The 21,621-nt window shown below is 62.3% G+C and overlaps 1 protein-coding gene across 1 annotated transcript in view; it reads right to left on the bottom strand.

The window, feature by feature from the left end:
* The window catches only part of LOC140397014 (zinc finger MIZ domain-containing protein 1-like), a 251,326-nt gene that overhangs the window by 187,409 nt on the left and 42,296 nt on the right, over positions 1 to 21,621 (bottom strand). The window contains 3 exon segments of the mRNA XM_072486046.1: positions 3,990 to 4,082; positions 4,084 to 4,104; positions 15,302 to 15,435. Of these exon segments, the coding sequence (XP_072342147.1) occupies positions 3,990 to 4,082; positions 4,084 to 4,104; positions 15,302 to 15,370 (183 nt within the window). The 5' untranslated portion in view covers positions 15,371 to 15,435.

Here is a 21,621-nt window from a genome sequence, read left to right as displayed (position 1 = left end):
GTCCGGGGTCCTGGGAGGGGCGTGGGGCGATCTGGCCGCGAGGGGTGCCCCCCCACGGTGGCCTGGCCCGCGATCGGGGCCCACCGATCCACGGGTGGGCCTGTGCCGTGGGGGCACTCTTTTACTACGCGTCGGCCGTGTAGGTTTCCGCGATGGCCGACGTGTAGGTGACCTCCCCCTGTGCAGGGATGACGTCAGCAGCTGCTGACGCTCCCGCGCATGCGCGGACTTCCGCTGGCCCACAGAGTCCCTTCGGCCCCGGATAGCGTGTCGCCAAAGGCCTTCCACGCCAGCCGGCGGGGCGCCAACCATTCCGGGGCGGGCCTAAAGGTGCGGAGAAATCCGCACCTTTGGGGCGGCCTGGCACCGGAGTGGTTCCCGCCTCTCCATCCAGCCGGGACCCCCCCGACCCGCCAGGTAGGGGAGAATCCCGCCCCCTTTCTTTATTACCGGCTGTACCAGCGTGCTAGTTTTCTGTGACTCATGCACTCGGGCACCCAGATCCCTCTGCAACGGATCACCCTGAAGTCTGTCCCCTTTTAGATAATAAGCTGCCTTTCCATTTTTCCAACCAATCATCAAATGGGCGGCACGGTAGCACAGTGGTTAGCACTGTTGCTTCACAGCACCAGGGTCCCAGGTTCGATTCCCGTCTTGGGTCACTGTCTGTGCGGAGTCTGCACGTCCTCCCCGTGTCTGCGTGGGTTTCCCCCGGGTGCTCCGGTTTCCTCCCACAAGTCCCGAAAGACGTGCTTGTTGGGTGAATTGGACATTCTGAATTCTCCCTCTGTGACCCGAACAGGCGCCGGAATGTGGCGACGAGGGGATTTTCACAGTAACTTCATTGCAGTGTTAATGTAAGCCCACTTGTGACACTGATTAAGATTATTATAAGAACGGAATAAGCTGGAAAATCTTGTGTCGCAGTGTGTGTCTGTCTGCCGCTGGGTGAGACGCCCCAGGATTTGATAGCCAATGGGAGGCGCGAAGAGCGGGAGAGATTCCTGGTCAGTCACGCGATGGAAAGAACGTTGTTAGTGTCTCTCCCGGCAGCATCTATAAACCAGACTCGAGCACATCAAGAGCGGATATTACCAGAGCAACCAGACACCCGGTGATCTACAACACCTCAAAACAATGGCGCCATTGTCATAACTGTCCTTTCATCATCTTTCAAAACACACACAAAACAGTTGCAAAGATTATCGGAGACAGTGTTGTAGCTTTCCAGTTAAAAAAGGCAAGTATGAGACAAGCCTCTGGTTTTAGCCCAGCCTAGTGTTGCTCTTCTCCAACCCCGTCTCCGTTCCTGTGTGAAACAGCAGCGGAAAGGGAATCAGGGGTCCAGGTGGGCTCAGGTCACAGGTCACCGGGGAGGTGGGCTCAGGTCACAGGTCACCGGGGAGGTGGGCTCAGGACACAGGTCACCGGAGAGGTGGGCTCAGGTCACAGGTCACTGGGTAGGTGGGCTCAGGTCACAGGTCACCGGGGAGGTGGGCTCAGGTCACAGGTCACTGGGTAGGTGGGCTCAGGTCACCGGGGAGGTGGACTCAGGTCACAGGTCACCAGAAGATGGGTTCAGGTTTGAGGTCACCAGGGAGATGGGCTCAGGTCACAGTTCACTGGAAGATGGGCTAAGCTCTTTGAGGAGGTTAGCTCAGGTCACAGGCCACCGGGAAGGTGGGCTCAGGTCACAGTTCACTGAGAAGATGGGCTCAGGTCACAGGTGACTGAGAAGATGGGCTCAGGTCACAGTTCACTGGAAGATGGGCTCAGCTCTTTGAGGAGGTTAGCTCAGGTCACAGGTAACCGGGAAGGTGGGCTCAGGTCACAGTTCACTGAGAAGATGGGCTCAGGTCACAGTTCACTGGAAAATGGGCTCAGCTCTTTGAGGAGGTTAGCTCAGGTCACAGGTCACCGGGAGGTGAGCTCGGGTCACAGGTCACCGGGAAGGTGGGCTCAGGTCACAGTTCACAGAGAAGGTGGGCACAGGTCACAGGTCACCGGGAAGGTGGGCTCAGGTCACAGGTGACTGAGAAGATGGGCTCAGGTCACAGTTCACTGGAAAATGGGCTCAGCTCTTTGAGGAGGTTAGCTCAGGTCACAGGTCACTGGGAGGTGAGCTCAGGTCACAGGTCACCGGGAAGGTGGGCTCAGGTCACAGTTCACTGGAAGATGGGCTCAGCTCTTTGAGGAGGTTAGCTCAGGTCACAGGTCACCGGGAAGGTGGGCTCAGGTCACAGTTCACTGGAAGATGGGCTCAGCTCTTTGAGGAGGTTAGCTCAGGTCACAGGTCACCGGGAAGGTGGGCTCAGGTCACAGTTCACGGAGAAGATGGGCTCAGGTCACAGTTCACTGGAAAATGGGCTCAGCTCTTTGAGGAGGTTAGCTCAGGTCACAGGTCACCGGGAGGTGAGCTCGGGTCACAGGTCACCGGGAAGGTGGGCTCAGGTCACAGTTCACAGAGAAGGTGGGCACAGGTCACAGGTCACCGGGTGGTGGGCTCAGGTCACAGGTCACTGGGAAGGTGGGCTCAGGTCACAGGTCACCGGGTTGGTGGGCTCAGGTCACAGGTCACTGCGAAGATGGGCTCAGGTCACAGTTCACTGGAAGATGGGCTCAGCTCTTTGAGGAGGTTAGCTCATAGATTATCATAGAATTTACAGTGCAGAAGGAGGCCATTCGGCCGATCGAGTCTGCACCGGCTCTTGGAAAGAGCACCCTACCCAGGGTCAACACCTCCACACCCTGTCCCCATAACCCAGTAACTCCACCCAACACTAAGGGCAATTTTGGACACTAAGGGCAATTTATCATGACCAATCTACCTAACCCGCACATCTTTGGACTGTGGGAGGAAACCGGAGCACCCGGAGGAAACCCACACACACACGGGGAGGATGTGCAGACTCCGCACAGACAGTGACCCAAGCCGGAATCGAACCTGGGACCCTGGAGCTGTGAAGCAATTGTGCTATCCACAATGCTACCGTGCTGCCCAAAGGCTCTTTGAGGAGGTTAGCTCAGGTTGCAGGTCACCAGGGAGATGGGCTCAGGTCAGAGTTCACTGAGAAGATGGGCTCACAGGTCACCGGGGAGATGGGCTCAGGTCACAGGTCACCAGGAAGATGGCTTTAGGTCACCGGGAAGATGGGCTCAGATCAGAGGTCACGAGGCAGGTGGGCTCAGGTCAGTGGGAAGGTGGGCTCAGGTCAGAGGTCACAGGAGACCTGATGATTCTCTGCTCACCAAGAAACTAGGATACCTTCAGTCAAGGTACCCTCCTCATCTCCCGACCCAAACTGACTGTCTCGTGTATTGGCTGTGTTTTTCTACGCCACGTCTTTGGAAACGTCCACCCTCTGTCTCACACCAAACTCTGAAGCATTTTTCCCCAATTTAGCTGCCCAGTGAAGAGGCGACAGAGGGCTTGTCAGGGAAATGGCGCCTGGATAACAGGCTGCCCAGTGGTGCCAACCCCCCTTCACCTTGAGGAGAGTCAATGTGGCAGAATGTTCACCGTGGGCCTCCACTAGCTCTGCAAGGCCTCAAACGCCAAAACAAAAAAGACGTGCGTTGAAAGGCCACCAGATATCTTTGCAGCCAATGAGGTGCTTCTGAAGTGCAGCCACACAGCAAGATTCCACCAATCACACAATGCAATCAGAGCCAGAACCTTTGCGGATCAAGAGGCGGGAGGAGGGCGACTGACACAGGTTCCAGGGCTCAGCGGCCGTCAAGTAGATCGTACGTGTGGTAGTCACTACTAGTTGTATTACATGTATTACGGCACTGCCCGTATAGTAGAGGTACATGGGTAATTCCCTGCCTGTTGGCTCCGCCCAGTAGGCGGTGTATAATAGTGTGTGCCCGCCGGTGCTGCAGCCATTCTAGTTCCAGCTACAGGAGGCACAACATCTTTGCTCAATAAAGCCTCGATTATTCCACTACGCTCGTCTTGTGGTAATTGATAGTGCATCAGTACGTACCGTCAAACATCCCATCAGACTCTGTTCGAAGGCTCTCTGAAATGCCCGAGGGTCCTCACACCAATCTAGGAGCTCCTGGGCGGCAGTCTGGAAGGCTACCTGGGCTCTGTAGGTGCTGGAGGAGGAGGAGAGATTGTTTCAGAGCAATAACAATGGCAGGGTGGTGGAAAATGACATTCAACGTACAAAAATGAACAGGTGTCCCATTTCGGATGGGGTTCAGAGACCGCTGTGTCGCGAAGCGCAGACAGTGTCGGAACACAATCAGTGGCTAACCACTGCGCTACCCAGCCGCCCACGGGATGGGCAACACATGCTACCCCTGCCCCCAGCGATGCCCGCATCCCACCAAAGGGCAACGGAAAAAGATTAGAAAGACAACACGCTCCCATTAAACGTCCCTGATGGTGGGATTGAACCTTCCTTAAAACCGTAGAGAGCAAGGCCTGCACGGTAGCGCAGTGGTTAGCACTGCTGCCACACGGAGCTAAGGACCCCGGTATGATCCCGGCCCCGGGTCACTGTCCGTGTGGAGTTCGCACATTCTCCCCGTGTCTGCGTGGGTCTCACATCCAGCATCACCCCCAGCCCCCCCACCCCTTCCCGCATCACCCCCTCCCACATCAACCCCAGCCCCCCCACCCCCTCCCGCATCACCCCCAGCCCCCCCTCCCGCATCACCCCCTCCCACATCAACCCCAGCACCCCCATCCCCTCCCGCATCACCCCCAGCCCCCCCTCCCGCATCAACCCCTCCCGCATCACCCCCAGCCCCCCCCTCCCGCATCACCCCCTCCCACATCAACCCCAGCGCCTCCATCCCCTCCCGCATCACCCCCTCCCACATCAACCCCAGCACCCCCATCCCCTCCCGCATCACCCCCAGCCCCCCCCCCCGCATCACCCCCTCCCACATCAACCCCAGCACCCCCATCCCCTCCCGCATCACCCCCAGCCCCCCCCTCCCGCATCACCCCCTCCCACATCAACCCCAGCGCCTCCATCCCCTCCCGCATCACCCCCAGCCCCCCCTCCCGCATCACCCCCAGCCCCCCACCCCCTCCCGCATCACCCCCAGCCCCCCACCCCCTCCCGCATCACCCCCAGCCCCCCACCCCCTCCCGCATCACCCCCAGCCCCCCCTCCCGTATCACCCCCTCCCGCATCACCCCCAGCCCCCCCACCCCCTCCCGCATCACCCCCTCCCACATCAGCCCCAGCCCCCCCACCCCCTCCCGCATCACCCCCAGCCCCCCCTCCCGCATCACCCCCTCCCACATCAACCCCAGCGCCCCCATCCCCTCCCGCATCACCCCCAGCCCCCCCTCCCGCATCAACCCCTCCCGCATCACCCCCAGCCCCCCATCCCCTCCTGCATCACCCCCAGCCCCCCACCACCTCCCGCAACACCCCCAGCCCCCCTCCCGTATCACCCCCTCCCGCATCACCCCCTCCCGCATCACCCCCTCCCGCATCACACCCAACCCCCCACCCCCTCCCGCATCACCCCCAGCCCCCCTCCCGCATCACCCCCAGCCCCCCTCCGGCATCACCCCCTCCCACATCAACCCCAGCCCCCCCACCCCCTCCCGCATCACCCCCAGCCCCCCCACCCCCTCCCGCATCACCCCCAGCCCCCTCTCCCGCATCACCCCCTCCCACATCAACCCCAGCCCCCCACCCCCTCCCGCATCACCCCCAGCCCCCCCACCCCCTCCCGCATCACCCCCAGCCCCCATCCCCTCCCGCATCACCCCCAGCCCCCCACCACCTCCCACAACACCCCCAGCCCCCCTCCCGTATCACCCCCTCCCGCATCACCCCCTCCCGCATCACCCCCTCCCGCATCACCCCCAGCCCCCCACCCCCTCCCGCATCACCCCAGCCCCCCACCCCCTCCCGCATCACCCCCAGCCCCCCACCCCCTCCCGCATCACCCCAGCCCCCACCCCCTCCCGCATCACCCCCAGCCCCCCACCCCCTCCCGCATCACCCCCAGCCCCCCACCCCCTCCCGCATCACCCCCAGCCCCCACCCCCTCCCGCATCACTCCCAGCCCCCACCCCTTCCCGCATCACCCCCAGCCCCCCACCCCTTCCCGCATCACCCCAGCCCCCCACCCCCTCCCGCATCACCCCCAGCCCCCCACCCCCTCCCGCATCACCCCCAGCCCCCCAACCCCTCCCGCATCACCCCCAGCCCCCTAACCACTCCCACATCACTCCCAGCCCCCCATCCCCTCCCGTATCATCCACTCCCGCATCACCCCCAGCCCCCCACCCCCTCCCACATCACCCCCAGCCCCCTCCCACATCACCACCAGCCGCCCCCCGCATCACCCCCAGCCCCCCACCACCTCCCGCATCACCCCCAGCCCCCCACCCCCTCCCGCATCACCCCCAGCCCGCCACCCCCGCCCAAATCACCCCCTCCCACATCACCCCCAGCCCCCCACCCCCTCCCGCATCACCCCCAGCCCCCCACCTCCTCCCACATCACGCCCAGCCCCCCACCCCCTCCCACATCACCCCCAGCCCCCCACCCCCTCCCACATCACCGCTAGCCCCCCTCCCGCATCACCCCCAGCCCCCCCTCCCGCATCACCCCCTCCCACATCAACCCCAGCACCCCCATCCCCTCCCGCATCACCCCCAGCCCCCCCTCCCGCATCAACCCCTCCCGCATCACCCCCAGCCCCCCCCTCCCGCATCACCCCCTCCCACATCAACCCCAGCGCCTCCATCCCCTCCCGCATCACCCCCTCCCACATCAACCCCAGCACCCCCATCCCCTCCCGCATCACCCCCAGCCCCCCCCTCCCGCATCACCCCCTCCCACATCAACCCCAGCACCCCCATCCCCTCCCGCATCACCCCCAGCCCCCCCCTCCCGCATCACCCCCTCCCACATCAACCCCAGCGCCTCCATCCCCTCCCGCATCACCCCCAGCCCCCCCTCCCGCATCACCCCCAGCCCCCCACCCCCTCCCGCATCACCCCCAGCCCCCCACCCCCTCCCGCATCACCCCCAGCCCCCCACCCCCTCCCGCATCACCCCCAGCCCCCCCTCCCGTATCACCCCCTCCCGCATCACCCCCAGCCCCCCCACCCCCTCCCGCATCACCCCCTCCCACATCAGCCCCAGCCCCCCCACCCCCTCCCGCATCACCCCCAGCCCCCCCTCCCGCATCACCCCCTCCCACATCAACCCCAGCGCCCCCATCCCCTCCCGCATCACCCCCAGCCCCCCCTCCCGCATCAACCCCTCCCGCATCACCCCCAGCCCCCCATCCCCTCCTGCATCACCCCCAGCCCCCCACCACCTCCCGCAACACCCCCAGCCCCCCTCCCGTATCACCCCCTCCCGCATCACCCCCTCCCGCATCACCCCCTCCCGCATCACACCCAACCCCCCACCCCCTCCCGCATCACCCCCAGCCCCCCTCCCGCATCACCCCCAGCCCCCCTCCGGCATCACCCCCTCCCACATCAACCCCAGCCCCCCCACCCCCTCCCGCATCACCCCCAGCCCCCCCACCCCCTCCCGCATCACCCCCAGCCCCCTCTCCCGCATCACCCCCTCCCACATCAACCCCAGCCCCCCACCCCCTCCCGCATCACCCCCAGCCCCCCCACCCCCTCCCGCATCACCCCCAGCCCCCATCCCCTCCCGCATCACCCCCAGCCCCCCACCACCTCCCACAACACCCCCAGCCCCCCTCCCGTATCACCCCCTCCCGCATCACCCCCTCCCGCATCACCCCCTCCCGCATCACCCCCAGCCCCCCACCCCCTCCCGCATCACCCCAGCCCCCCACCCCCTCCCGCATCACCCCCAGCCCCCCACCCCCTCCCGCATCACCCCAGCCCCCACCCCCTCCCGCATCACCCCCAGCCCCCCACCCCCTCCCGCATCACCCCCAGCCCCCCACCCCCTCCCGCATCACCCCCAGCCCCCACCCCCTCCCGCATCACTCCCAGCCCCCACCCCTTCCCGCATCACCCCCAGCCCCCCACCCCTTCCCGCATCACCCCAGCCCCCCACCCCCTCCCGCATCACCCCCAGCCCCCCACCCCCTCCCGCATCACCCCCAGCCCCCCAACCCCTCCCGCATCACCCCCAGCCCCCTAACCACTCCCACATCACTCCCAGCCCCCCATCCCCTCCCGTATCATCCACTCCCGCATCACCCCCAGCCCCCCACCCCCTCCCACATCACCCCCAGCCCCCTCCCACATCACCACCAGCCGCCCCCCGCATCACCCCCAGCCCCCCACCACCTCCCGCATCACCCCCAGCCCCCCACCCCCTCCCGCATCACCCCCAGCCCGCCACCCCCGCCCAAATCACCCCCTCCCACATCACCCCCAGCCCCCCACCCCCTCCCGCATCACCCCCAGCCCCCCACCTCCTCCCACATCACCCCCAGCCCCCCACCCCCTCCCACATCACCCCCAGCCCCCCACCCCCTCCCACATCACCGCTAGCCCCCCTCCCGCATCACCCCCAGCCCCCCACCCCCTCCCACCACCCCCAGCCCCCCACCCCCTCCCACATCACCCCCAGCCCCCCCTCCCGCATCATCGCCAGCCCCCCACCCCCTCCCGCATCACCCCCAGCCCCCCCTCCCGCATCACCCCCTCCCACATCACCCCCAGCCCCCCCACCACATCCTGCATCACCCCCAGCCCCCCATCCCCTCCCGCATCACCCCCAGCCCACCACCACCTCCCGCATCACCCCCAGCCCCCCTCCCGTATCACCCCCTCCCGCAGCCCCCCCAGCCCCCCACCCCCTCCCGCATCACCCCCAGCCCCCCCACCCCCTCCCGCATCACCCCCAGCCCCCCACCCCCTCCCGCATCACCCCGAGCCCCCCACCCCTCCCGCATCATCCCCAGCCCCCCGCCCCTTCCCGCATCACCCCCTCCCGCATCACCCCCAGCCCCCCCTCCCACATCACCCCCTTCCGTATCACCCCCTCCCGTATCACCCCCTCCCGCATTATCCCCAGCCCCCCACCCCCTCCCGCATCACCCCCAGCCCCCCACCCCCTCCCGTATTACCCCCAGCCCCCCACCCCCTCCCGTATTACCCCCTCCCGCATCACCCCCAACCACCCCACCCCCTCCCGCATCACCCCCAACCCCCACCTCCTCCCACATCACCCCCCACCCCCTCCGCATCACCCCCTCCCGTATAACCCCCAGCCCCCACCTCCTCCCACATCACCCCCAGCCCCCCGTCCCGTATCACCCCCTCCCGCATCACCCCCAACCCCCACCCACTTGCGCATCACCCCAGCCCCCCACCTCCTCCCGCATCACCCCCAACCCCCACCCACTTGCGCATCACCCCCAGCCCCCCACCCCCTCCCGAATCACCCCCTCCCACATCACCCCTAGCCCCCCACCCCATCCCGTATCATCCCCTCCCGCATCACGCCCAGCCCCCCACCCCCTCCCACATCACCCCCAGCCCCCCATCCCCTCCCGCATCACCCCCAGGCTCCCACCACCTCCCGCATCACCCCCAGCCCCCCTCCCGTATCACCCCCTCCCGCAGCACCCCCAGCCCCCCACCCCCTCCCGCATCACCCCCAGCCCCCCACCCCCTCCCGCATCACCCCCAGCCCCCCACCCCCTCCCGCATCACCCCCTCCCGCATCACCCCCAGCCCCCCACCCCTCCCGCATCACCCCCAGCCCCCCGCCCCCTCCCGCATCACCCCCAGCCCCCCCTCCCACATCACCCCCTCCCGTATCACCCCCTCCCGTATCACCCCCTCCCGCATCATCCCCAGCCCCCCACCCCCTCCCGCATCACCCCCAGCCCCCCACCCCCTCCCGTGTTACCCCCTCCCGCATCACCCCCAGCCACCCCACCCCCTCCCGCATTACCCCCAACCCCCACCTCGTCCCACATCACCCCCCACCCCCTCCACATCACCCCCTCCCGCATCACCCCCAACCCCCACCCACTTGCGCATCACCCCAGCCCCCCATCCCCTCCCGCATCACCCCCCAGCCCCCCAGCCCCTCCCGCATCACCCCCAGCCCCCCACCCCTCCCGCATCACCCCCGGCCCCCCCACCCCCTCCCCCATCACTCCCAGCCCCCCACCCCCTCCCGCATCACCCCCAACCCCCCACCACCTCCTCCCACATCACCCCCAACCCCCCCACCCCCTCCCGCATCACCCTCAGCCCCCCACCACCTCCCGCATCACCCCCAACCCCCACCACCCCCTCCCACATCACCCCCAGTCCCCCCCCATCACCCCCAGTCCCCCCCATCACCCCCAGTCCCCACCACCTCCCGCATCACCCGCAGCCCCCCACCCCCGCCCAAATCACCCCCTCCCACATCACCCCCAGCCCCCCACCCCCTCCCGCATCACCCCCAGCCCCCCACCTCCTCCCACATCACCCCCAGCCCCCCACCCCCTCCCACATCACCCCCAGCCCCCCACCCCCTCCCACATCACCGCTAGCCCCCCTCCCGCATCACCCCCAGCCCCCCACCCCCTCCCACCACCCCCAGCCCCCCACCCCCTCCCACATCACCCCCAGCCCCCCCTCCCGCATCATCGCCAGCCCCCCACCCCCTCCCGCATCACCCCCAGCCCCCCCTCCCGCATCACCCCCTCCCACATCACCCCCAGCCCCCCCACCACATCCTGCATCACCCCCAGCCCCCCATCCCCTCCCGCATCACCCCCAGCCCACCACCACCTCCCGCATCACCCCCAGCCCCCCTCCCGTATCACCCCCTCCCGCAGCCCCCCCAGCCCCCCACCCCCTCCCGCATCACCCCCAGCCCCCCCACCCCCTCCCGCATCACCCCCAGCCCCCCACCCCCTCCCGCATCACCCCGAGCCCCCCACCCCTCCCGCATCATCCCCAGCCCCCCGCCCCTTCCCGCATCACCCCCTCCCGCATCACCCCCAGCCCCCCCTCCCACATCACCCCCTTCCGTATCACCCCCTCCCGTATCACCCCCTCCCGCATTATCCCCAGCCCCCCACCCCCTCCCGCATCACCCCCAGCCCCCCACCCCCTCCCGTATTACCCCCAGCCCCCCACCCCCTCCCGTATTACCCCCTCCCGCATCACCCCCAACCACCCCACCCCCTCCCGCATCACCCCCAACCCCCACCTCCTCCCACATCACCCCCCACCCCCTCCGCATCACCCCCTCCCGTATAACCCCCAGCCCCCACCTCCTCCCACATCACCCCCAGCCCCCCGTCCCGTATCACCCCCTCCCGCATCACCCCCAACCCCCACCCACTTGCGCATCACCCCAGCCCCCCACCTCCTCCCGCATCACCCCCAACCCCCACCCACTTGCGCATCACCCCCAGCCCCCCACCCCCTCCCGAATCACCCCCTCCCACATCACCCCTAGCCCCCCACCCCATCCCGTATCATCCCCTCCCGCATCACGCCCAGCCCCCCACCCCCTCCCACATCACCCCCAGCCCCCCATCCCCTCCCGCATCACCCCCAGGCTCCCACCACCTCCCGCATCACCCCCAGCCCCCCTCCCGTATCACCCCCTCCCGCAGCACCCCCAGCCCCCCACCCCCTCCCGCATCACCCCCAGCCCCCCACCCCCTCCCGCATCACCCCCAGCCCCCCACCCCCTCCCGCATCACCCCCTCCCGCATCACCCCCAGCCCCCCACCCCTCCCGCATCACCCCCAGCCCCCCGCCCCCTCCCGCATCACCCCCAGCCCCCCCTCCCACATCACCCCCTCCCGTATCACCCCCTCCCGTATCACCCCCTCCCGCATCATCCCCAGCCCCCCACCCCCTCCCGCATCACCCCCAGCCCCCCACCCCCTCCCGTGTTACCCCCTCCCGCATCACCCCCAGCCACCCCACCCCCTCCCGCATTACCCCCAACCCCCACCTCGTCCCACATCACCCCCCACCCCCTCCACATCACCCCCTCCCGCATCACCCCCAACCCCCACCCACTTGCGCATCACCCCAGCCCCCCATCCCCTCCCGCATCACCCCCCAGCCCCCCAGCCCCTCCCGCATCACCCCCAGCCCCCCACCCCTCCCGCATCACCCCCGGCCCCCCCACCCCCTCCCCCATCACTCCCAGCCCCCCACCCCCTCCCGCATCACCCCCAACCCCCCACCACCTCCTCCCACATCACCCCCAACCCCCCCACCCCCTCCCGCATCACCCTCAGCCCCCCACCACCTCCCGCATCACCCCCAACCCCCACCACCCCCTCCCACATCACCCCCAGTCCCCCCCCATCACCCCCAGTCCCCCCCATCACCCCCAGTCCCCACCACCTCCCGCATCACCCGCAGCCCCCCACCCCCTCCCGAATCACCCCCTCCCGCATCACCCCCAGCCCCCACCCCCTCCCGAATTACCCCCTCCCACATCACCCCCAGCCCCCCACCCCCTCCCGCATCACCATCAGCCCCACACCCCCTCCCACATCACCCCCAGCCCCCCACCCCCTCCCACATCACCCCCAGCCCCCCACCTGCATCACCCCCAGCCCCCCACCCCCACCCACCACCCCAGCCCCCCACGCCCTCCCACATCACCCCCAGCCCCCCACCACCTCCCACACCACCCCCAGCCCCCCACCCCCTCCCACATCACCCCCAGCCCCCTCTCCCACATCACCGCCAGCACCCCACCCCCTCCCACATTACCCCCAGCCCCCCCACCCCATCCTGCATCACCCCCAGCCCCTCCCGCATCACCCCCAGCCCCCCACCACCTCCCACATCACCCCCAGCCCCCACCCCATCCTGCATCACCCCCAGCCCCCCACCCCCTCCCACATCACCCCCAGCCCCCCCACCCCATCCTGCATCACCCCCAGCCCCCCATCCCCTCCCGCATCACCCCCAGCCCCCCATCCCCTCCCGCATCACCCCCAGCCCCCCACCCCCTCCCGCATCACCCCCAGCCACCCAACCCCTCCCGAATCACCCCCTCCCACATCACCCCCAGCCCCCCACCCCCTCCCGTATCATCCCCTCCCGCATCACCCCCAGCCCCCCACCACCTCCCACATCACCCCCAGCCCCCCACCCCATCCTGCATCACCCCCAGCCCCCCACCCCCTCCCACATCACCCCCAGCCCCCCCACCCCATCCTGCATCACCCCCAGCCCCCCATCCCCTCCCGCATCACCCCCAGCCCCCCATCCCCTCCCGCATCACCCCCAGCCCCCCACCCCCTCCCGCATCACCCCCAGCCCCCCACCCCCTCCCGAATCACCCCCTCCCACATCACCCCCAGCCCCCCACCCCCTCCCGTATCATCCCCTCCCGCATCACCCCCAGCCCTCCACCCCCTCCCACATCACCCCCAGCCCCCCACCCCCTCCAGCATCACCCCCAGCCCCCCACCCCCTCCCACATCACCCCCAGCCCCCCACCCCCTCCCACATCACCCCCAGCCCCCCTCCCGCATCACCCCCAGCCCCCCACCCCCTCCCACCACCCCCAGCCCCCCACCCCCTCCCACATCACCCCCAGCCCCCCCGCCCGCATCACCGCCAGTCCCCCACCCCCTCCCGCATCACCCCCAGCCCCCCTCCCGCATCACCCCCTCCCACATCACCCCCAGCCCCCCCACCCCATCCTGCATCACCCTGCGGGAGGTGGTGGGGGGCTGGGGGTGATGCGGGAGGGGATGGGGGGCTGGGGGTGATACGGGAGGAGCAGAGGGTCCTTGGGGTACATGTCCACAGATCCCTGAAGGCAGCAGGACAGGTAGATAAGGTGGTTAAGAAGGCAGATGGGATACTTGCCTTTATTAGCCGAGGTATAGAATATAAGAGCGGGGAGGTTATGATGGAGCTGTATAAAACGCTGGTTAGGTCACAGCTAGAGTACTGTGTGCAGTTCTCGTCGCCACTCTATAGGAAGGATGTGATTGCACTAGAGAGGGTGCAGAGGGGATTCACCAGGATGTTGCCTGGGCTGGAGCGTTTCAGCTATGGAGAGAGGCTGGTTAGGCTGGGGTTGTTTTCCTTGGAGCAGAGAAGGCTGAGGAGGGACCTGATTGAGGTGGACAACATTATGAGGGACACAGATAGGGTGGAGAGGGAGGAACTTTTCCCCTTAGCGGAGGGTCAATAACCAGGGGGCACAGATTTAAGGTAAGGGGCAGGAGATTGAGGGGATTTGAGGAAACCCTTTTCACCCAGAGGGTGTTGGGAACCTGGAACTCGCTGCCTGAAAGGGCGGTAGAGGCAGCAACTCTCACAACTATTAAGAAGTGTTTTGAACCCTTGAACCCTAGATTACAAGCCCAGTGACGTTACCACTTGGCTACCGTTTTCCACCCCCTCTAACAAAAGATTCAGCAAGTTTGCAGAGACACCAAGGTTGGTGGAGTGGCAGATAGTGCTGAGGATTGTCAGAGGATACAGCGGGACATAGATAGGTTGGAGACTTGGGCAGAGAAATGGCAAATGCAGTTTAATCCAGACAGTGAGGTCATGCATTTTGGTAGGACTAACATAGAGGGAAATATACATTAAATGGCCAAACTCTGAGGAATATAGAAAGTCAGAGCGATCTGGGCGTGCAGGTCCACAGATCTTTGAAGGTGGCAACACAAGTGGACAAGGTAGTCAAGAAAGCACACGGAATGCTCGCCTTCATTGGACGGGGCATCGAGTATAAAAACTGGCAAGTCATGCTGCAGTTGTATAGAACCTTGGTAAGGCCGCACTTGGAATATTGTGCACAATTCTGGTCGCCACACCACCAGAAGGATGTGGAGGCTTTGGAGAGGGTGCAGAGGAGGTTTACCAGGATGTTGCCTAGTCTGGAGGGTGTTAGCTATGTGGAGAGGCTGAATAGACTCGGACTGTTTTCATTAGAAAGACGGAGGTTGAGGGGCGACCTGATAGAGGTCTACAAGATTATGAGGGGCATGGATAGAGTGGATGGGCAGGCACTCTTTCCCAGGGTGGAGGGGTCACTCATCAGGGGGCATAGGTTTAAGGTCCGTGGGCAAAGTTTAGAGGAGATGTGCGAGGCAGTTTTTTACGCAGCGGGTGGTGAGAGCCTGGAACGCGTTGCCAGGGGAGGTTGTGGAAGCAGATACATTAACGGCGTTCAAAAGACATCTTGACAAACACATGGATAGGACGGGTATAGAGGGAGACGGCACAAGGAAGTGCTGAGGGTTTTGGCCAAGGTTGGTATCATGACCGGTACAGGCTTGGAGGGCTGAAGGGCCTGTTCCTGTGCTGCATTGTTCTTTGTTCCAATCACCAGCAGAGAATTTCCTCGCCCTCACGTGTCTTTACCTGTTTGATACACTGCAGTCGATCATTTGTCTGTTGAATGTGTCTGTTCATGGAGGTGAGCGTGTTCATCCTGGGATTCTGTCACTCTCCTCTACCCTTCTGCCATCAACGTTTCCTCCCGATGACAGCCTTACCTGGAACAAAATCAAAGCTGCCGGTTATTGGTGGTGCATCACAGCATCAACCAGAAGAGCAATGCCTCCGGGAATCGCATCCCGATGCCTGATGTACCCCCCCCCTCAACATTCCCCTCCCTCGTCTCCATATCACCGCCCAGTGTTGGCATTTCACACCTTCAGCATCACCCTGTACTCAAACCCCAATGGCCACACTCAAGTAGAGTATATAGATTCCCCCCGGAGGTTGGTTAAACGTATGAAATAGCAGCCAGAGTCGCAACTCCGCTTGCCCCGTCACGTCCAACCCTCGAGTCCCCTTTGTCGGCTAAAAACCTATCTAACCTCCCTCGTTCAAGATTCCCTCACGAGGCGCGGGAAACATCCTCTCAACGTCCACCCTCTCAAACCCCCTCAGAATCTTATACACCCAGTAAGATTGCCTCCGAAACTTCTAATGTATGATTCGGAGGTTTGACAGGCTGGGTACAGAGAGGATGTTCCCCCTCATAGAACATACAGTGCAGAAGGAGGCCATTCGGCCCATCGAGTCTGCACCGACCCACTTAAGCCCTGACTTCCACCCTATCCCCGTAACCCAATAACCCCTCCTAACCTTTTTTTGGACACCAAGGGCAATTTAGCGCGGCCAATCCACCTAACCTGCACGTCTATGGACTGTGGGAGGAAACCGGAGCACCCGGAGGAAACCCGCGCAGACACGGGGAGAACGTGCAAAGACAGTGACCCAGCGGGGAATCGAACCCGAGACCCTGGTGCTGTGAAGCCACAGCCACTTGTGCTACAGTGCTGCCGTACCTGGTGGGGAGGTTGGGGGTGGCGGCGGAGGGGGGGGCACAGTTTAAAATTAAAGGTCTTCCGTCAAAGATGGAGATGAGGAGGAATTTCTTCTCTCAGAGGGTGGTTCGTCTGTGGAATTCTCCCTCCCTCCCCCCCCCTCCCCGGGCTTTGTGTACGGGGTATACCATGTAGCGACGTGCGAGACTCCGCCACAGAACTGTGGCAACACCCCAGCAGCCAAACTCAAGATGGCGTCCTTACGGCCGAGAACAAGCACTGTACAGCTGCAACAGGTTTTGGGACCAGTTTTGGAGACCAGGAGTTACGGCCCAGGAGGGCGACGTTACTGAATTTGACCGGCTGCTGAGCGAGATGCATTTCATAGGATGGTATAAGCAGGCGGCGGCCATTCGGCCCTTCGAGCCTGCTCCGCCATTCATTATGAGCATGGCTGACCATCAAGTTCAATACCCTGATCCCGCCTCCCCCCCCATATCCCTCGATCTCTTTAGCCCCAAGAGCTAAATCTAATTCCTTCTTGAAATCTCACAACGTTTTGGCCTCAACTACTTTCTGTGGTAGCGAATTCCACCGATTCACCGCTCTCTGGGTGAAGAAATTTCTCCTCACCTCAGTCCTAAAAGGTTGACCCCTTATCCTCAAACTCTGACCCCTCGTTCTGGACTCCCCCACCATCGGGAACATTCTTTCTCAATCTACCCTGTCCTATCCTGTTAGAATTTTATAAGTTTCTATGAGATCCCCTCTCACTCTTCTAAACTCCAATGAATATAATCCTAACCGACTTAGTCTATCCTCATATGACAGTCCGGCCACCCCAGGAATCAGTCTGGTTAACTTTTACTGCACTCCCTCCATAGCAACATCCTTCCTCAGATAAGGACCCCAAAACTGCACACACTACTCCACGTATTATATTCGTAAATATTGTCCGTAATATATGATAAAGCCAAGTCTGGTCATAGGTTGAGGTTAATTGTTACCATATTTTATATTTCCCCCACCCGCACCTCCGGAAATTGGGTGGAGATCTTACCGGGTTACAGACTACTCGGTGTGGAATCTTTGCGTGAGTACCTCAGCGTCTGCACCAACACACGCGTGTCCAAGGATTAGGAACACTTGGAATCGCCCCTCTCGCCCCAACGTACTGAGTCCTTACTTTGAAGCCCCACCACTCCCACCGCTCGCACCATAACACACCGCGACGGGGGGGGGGGGGACTTTCTGCGACCTTCCACACTCCGTTGGCACGGTAAAACAAAGCTCTAACGGCCTGTCCTAACCGCCTCATTGCATTCTGGGATCTCTGCCCTCCTCTACGTCTGGCCTCTTCAGCATCGCTGGTTTTTAATCTTCCGGCCTTGGAGGCCGAGCCTAAGGCCTCAAGCTCTCCAATTCCCTCCCGAAATCTCTCCGCCTTCCTCTCCTCAGTCAAGACACTGCTTACCGCTTACGTACCACTCGTATGTTTTGCACTTCCGGGGCCTGTTCCTTTCAATGCCTGTGACTAATAATATTTTCTTTACACCCCAACGTGTCGTCTCAGGCAAGATAACTGGCTAATGGCGGCAGACAAGGTGTTTATGGGCACCGCTTTCACGTTTTGTCTCCTCGAGCGCCTTGGGCCGCTTCACAGCATCAGAGGCGTTATTTTAAATGCAAGCCGCTTACCACAAGCCTTCAGGTCAGAGTTCAAATTGGTGCACGCCACCCGGCCTGACCTGGGCCGCATTACCATGTGCCAGCGTGGTAAATATTGCACACCGGCCTCTGGTGTGCGGTCGGAGTACCCTCAACCCGCGAACGCTCGGTGGCCCAAAGCGCACGGCGAGACGATGACTGGGACCAGGAGAAATCTCTCGGCTGTTACATGTTTAGCTGCTGTTGTCGAAAGAGTCAAAGGTACTGCTCCGTTTACAAACACCTTGGGCGGGATTCTGCGGGAATCGGCGGGGCGGGCAACTCTGGCACGAAGGAGTGGCGTGAACCACTCCGGCGTCGGGCCGCCCAAAAGGCCAGGCCAGGCCGGCGCGGTTTTCACTCTGCCGGCCGGCGTGGAAGGGGCTTGGCGCCGCGCCAACTGGCGTTGAAGGGCCTCCGCCGGCTGGCGCGAGTTGGCGCATGCGCGGGGGCGCCAGCGTGTGCTGGAGTCATCCCAGCGCATGTGCAGAGGAGTTCGTCTCCGCACCGGCCATGGCGGAACGGTACAGCTGCCGGTGCGGAGGAATAGAGTGCCCTCATGGCACAGGCCCGCCCGCAGTGGGCCCCGATCGCGGGCCAGGCCACTGTGCCCCCCCCCCCCCGCCGAGGACCCCGGAAGCTGCCCGCGCAGCCAGGTCCTGCCGGTTAGTACCTACTCTAATTTACACCGGCGGGACTGGCCAAAAGCGAGCGGCCACTCGACCCATCGCGGGCCGGAGACTCGGCGGGGGGGGGGGGGGGGAGGGGCTCTGCCAGTGGCCGCCGACCAGTGTGGCACCATTCCCGACCCCACCAAATCCCCGCGCCGGAGAATTCGGCAGCCGGCCATTCTCCAACCTGGCAGGGGGGTCGGAGAAAACTATATCTTCGCATCACCTGACACAAAGGCCACTTTACATATCAGTGTCAATTATTGGATAATTAACATAAATGAGACAACTAATTGGAATATCTCTTAACCCATTACTTAACATTGGCTTGCGAATATTCGAGAGAGCTGTGGAATCGATTCTGATCAAGAATGAGATCGTCAGGGCTTTTTATCAGCAACTGACCAAGGTTCCTCAGGCAGCACCTTCCAAACCCACGACCTCTACCATCTAGAAGGACAAGGGCAGCAGATACCTGGGAACCCCACCACCTGGAGGTTCCCCTCCAAGTCACTCACCACCCCGACTTGGAAATATATCGGCCGTTCCTTCACTGTCGCTGGGTCAAAATCCTGGAACTCCCTCCCTAACAGCACTGTGGGTGTACCTACACCACACGGACTGCAGCGGCTCAAGAAGGCGGCTCACCCACCACCTTCTCGAGGGGCAATTACGGGAGGGTAATAAATGTTGGGCCTAACCAGCGAGGCTGAGCGTCAATGTTGGTTCCAAATGTCATCGATGACCTCCAGAGCAACGGACGGAAAATAAAACTAGCCAATCGAACTGAAAGGAGAGGGAATGAATAGCTAAAAGGGCAGCAAGTTTGTGAGAAATAATTGCCATCATTCAAGACGTTTTTTAAAAATTCTACAGAGTTCAGGAGCAAGACATTTTCATAGCACTCAACCAAATCTTCCCCCCACTTATCTCGGTTTCAATCTCGCTCTCTCTGATACAGAAGCCCAGCAGAATACTTTCTGTTTGGCGGCGACCTTGACTGGGCATACCAGAACCTCCGACTGCATTTGTTATCTCGGCCACAAGTCGAAGGGAAGGACTCTGATTGAGCTCGAGCCCATACCAGTGACACGCGGATTGTGCCCCGTTTCAATGCCTGAGGTTCAATTATCCCGGCCAGCTGCCCAACGTCATTCAAAACACATCCTGCACAGAACACACACACACAAAACACGCGTACACAGACAAAGACACACACACAAAACGACACGTGTACACAGACAAAGACACACACACAAAACACACAGACACAGACAAATAAACACACACACAAAACGACACATACACAGACAAAGACACACACACAAAACGACACACATAGACAAATAAACACACACACAAAACGACACACGTACACAGACACACACACAAAACGACACACATACACAGACAAAGACACACACAAAACGACACGCGTACACAGACAAAGACACACACACAAAACACAGACACAGACAAATAAACACACACACAAAACGACACATACACAGACAAATAAACACACACACAAAACCACACACGTACACAGACACACACACAAAACGACACACAGACACAGACACACACACAAAACACAGACACAGACAAATAAACACACACACAAAACAACACATACACAGACACACACACACAAAACGACACACATACACAGACAAAGACACACACAAAACGACACACATACAGACAAATAAACACACGTACACACACACACACACACAAAACGACACACAGACAAAGACACACACAAAACGACACACAGACAAATAAACACACACACAAAACGACACACGTACAGACACACACACACAAAACGACACACATATACAGACAGACACACACACAAAACAACACACGTACACAGACAAAGACACACGTACACAGACAGACACACACACAAACAAAGACACACACAAAGACACACAAAGATACACACACACACAGACAGACAAAGAGACAGACACACAGACAGAAAAAGACACACACGCACACAAACAAAGGCTACAGACAAAAAGACAGACAGAGAGACACACACACAGAAAAAGACACAAACACAGACAAAAACACGCAGACACAAAGACACGCAGACATACACAAAGACACGCACACACAAAGACACGCACACAAAGACATGCACACACACAGACATACACAAAGACACACACACACAAAGACACCCACACAAAGACATGCACACACACAGACATACACAAAGACACGCACGCAAAAACACGCACGCAAAGACACGCACACAAAGACACGCACACAAAGACACACAAAGACACGCACACAAAGACACACAAAGACACGCACACAAAGACACGCACACAAAGACACGCACACAAAGACACACAAACATACACACACAGACACACACACACACACACAGCTGGGTGCAACTCTGCACATGTGTATGTTGCCTGTGACTTCATGTCGAGGTAGATTTTGCTGCATTTGAGGGGATTAAGCATTTATCGGATGAGGGACAGGATGACGATTCCCACCCCCCCCCCCCCCCCCGCCCCCCCCCCCCCCGGCCCCTCCCCTGGTGCCTTCACTCACAGACTGAGCCTGTTCTAAATCTCCTCGCTCACCGGTGCCCTTATAAAGATTTATCCTCTGCACTGGCCTCAGCTATGTTGCTGTAGAAACATCATCAACAATTCCCTCCCAAATCGATACAGACAGCCGCCGCACGCTCCTGCCGCAGTCATTAAGCCCATTTTTGTTAACCTGAACAATGTGATTAAAAAGAATGACTACACAACCCTCAGCACTGCAGTATTTTATCCAACACCACGGCTGAATTAACATTTTGGGCTCGTTTTCTGGGCTGCAAGCCAGGGAGATTTTCTTTTTCCTTAAATAACAACCAGCACGTTCGATTCTACTTAGCAAAGTGCTCCATGCACCTCTGAGCAAACTGTTCGGCAGCTCTCTCGAACACACTGCGCCACAGTAGACATCGATGGGGCGGCTCTTTCTTACGCGAGACGGCAGGGGCACCCTC

Source organism: Scyliorhinus torazame, chromosome 20 (genome assembly GCF_047496885.1).
Source record: "Scyliorhinus torazame isolate Kashiwa2021f chromosome 20, sScyTor2.1, whole genome shotgun sequence".
Taxonomy (NCBI): Eukaryota; Metazoa; Chordata; class Chondrichthyes; order Carcharhiniformes; family Scyliorhinidae; genus Scyliorhinus; species Scyliorhinus torazame.
The sequence above is the reverse complement of the archived record's forward strand: the minus strand, read 5'-3'. Positions and strand labels throughout refer to the sequence as shown.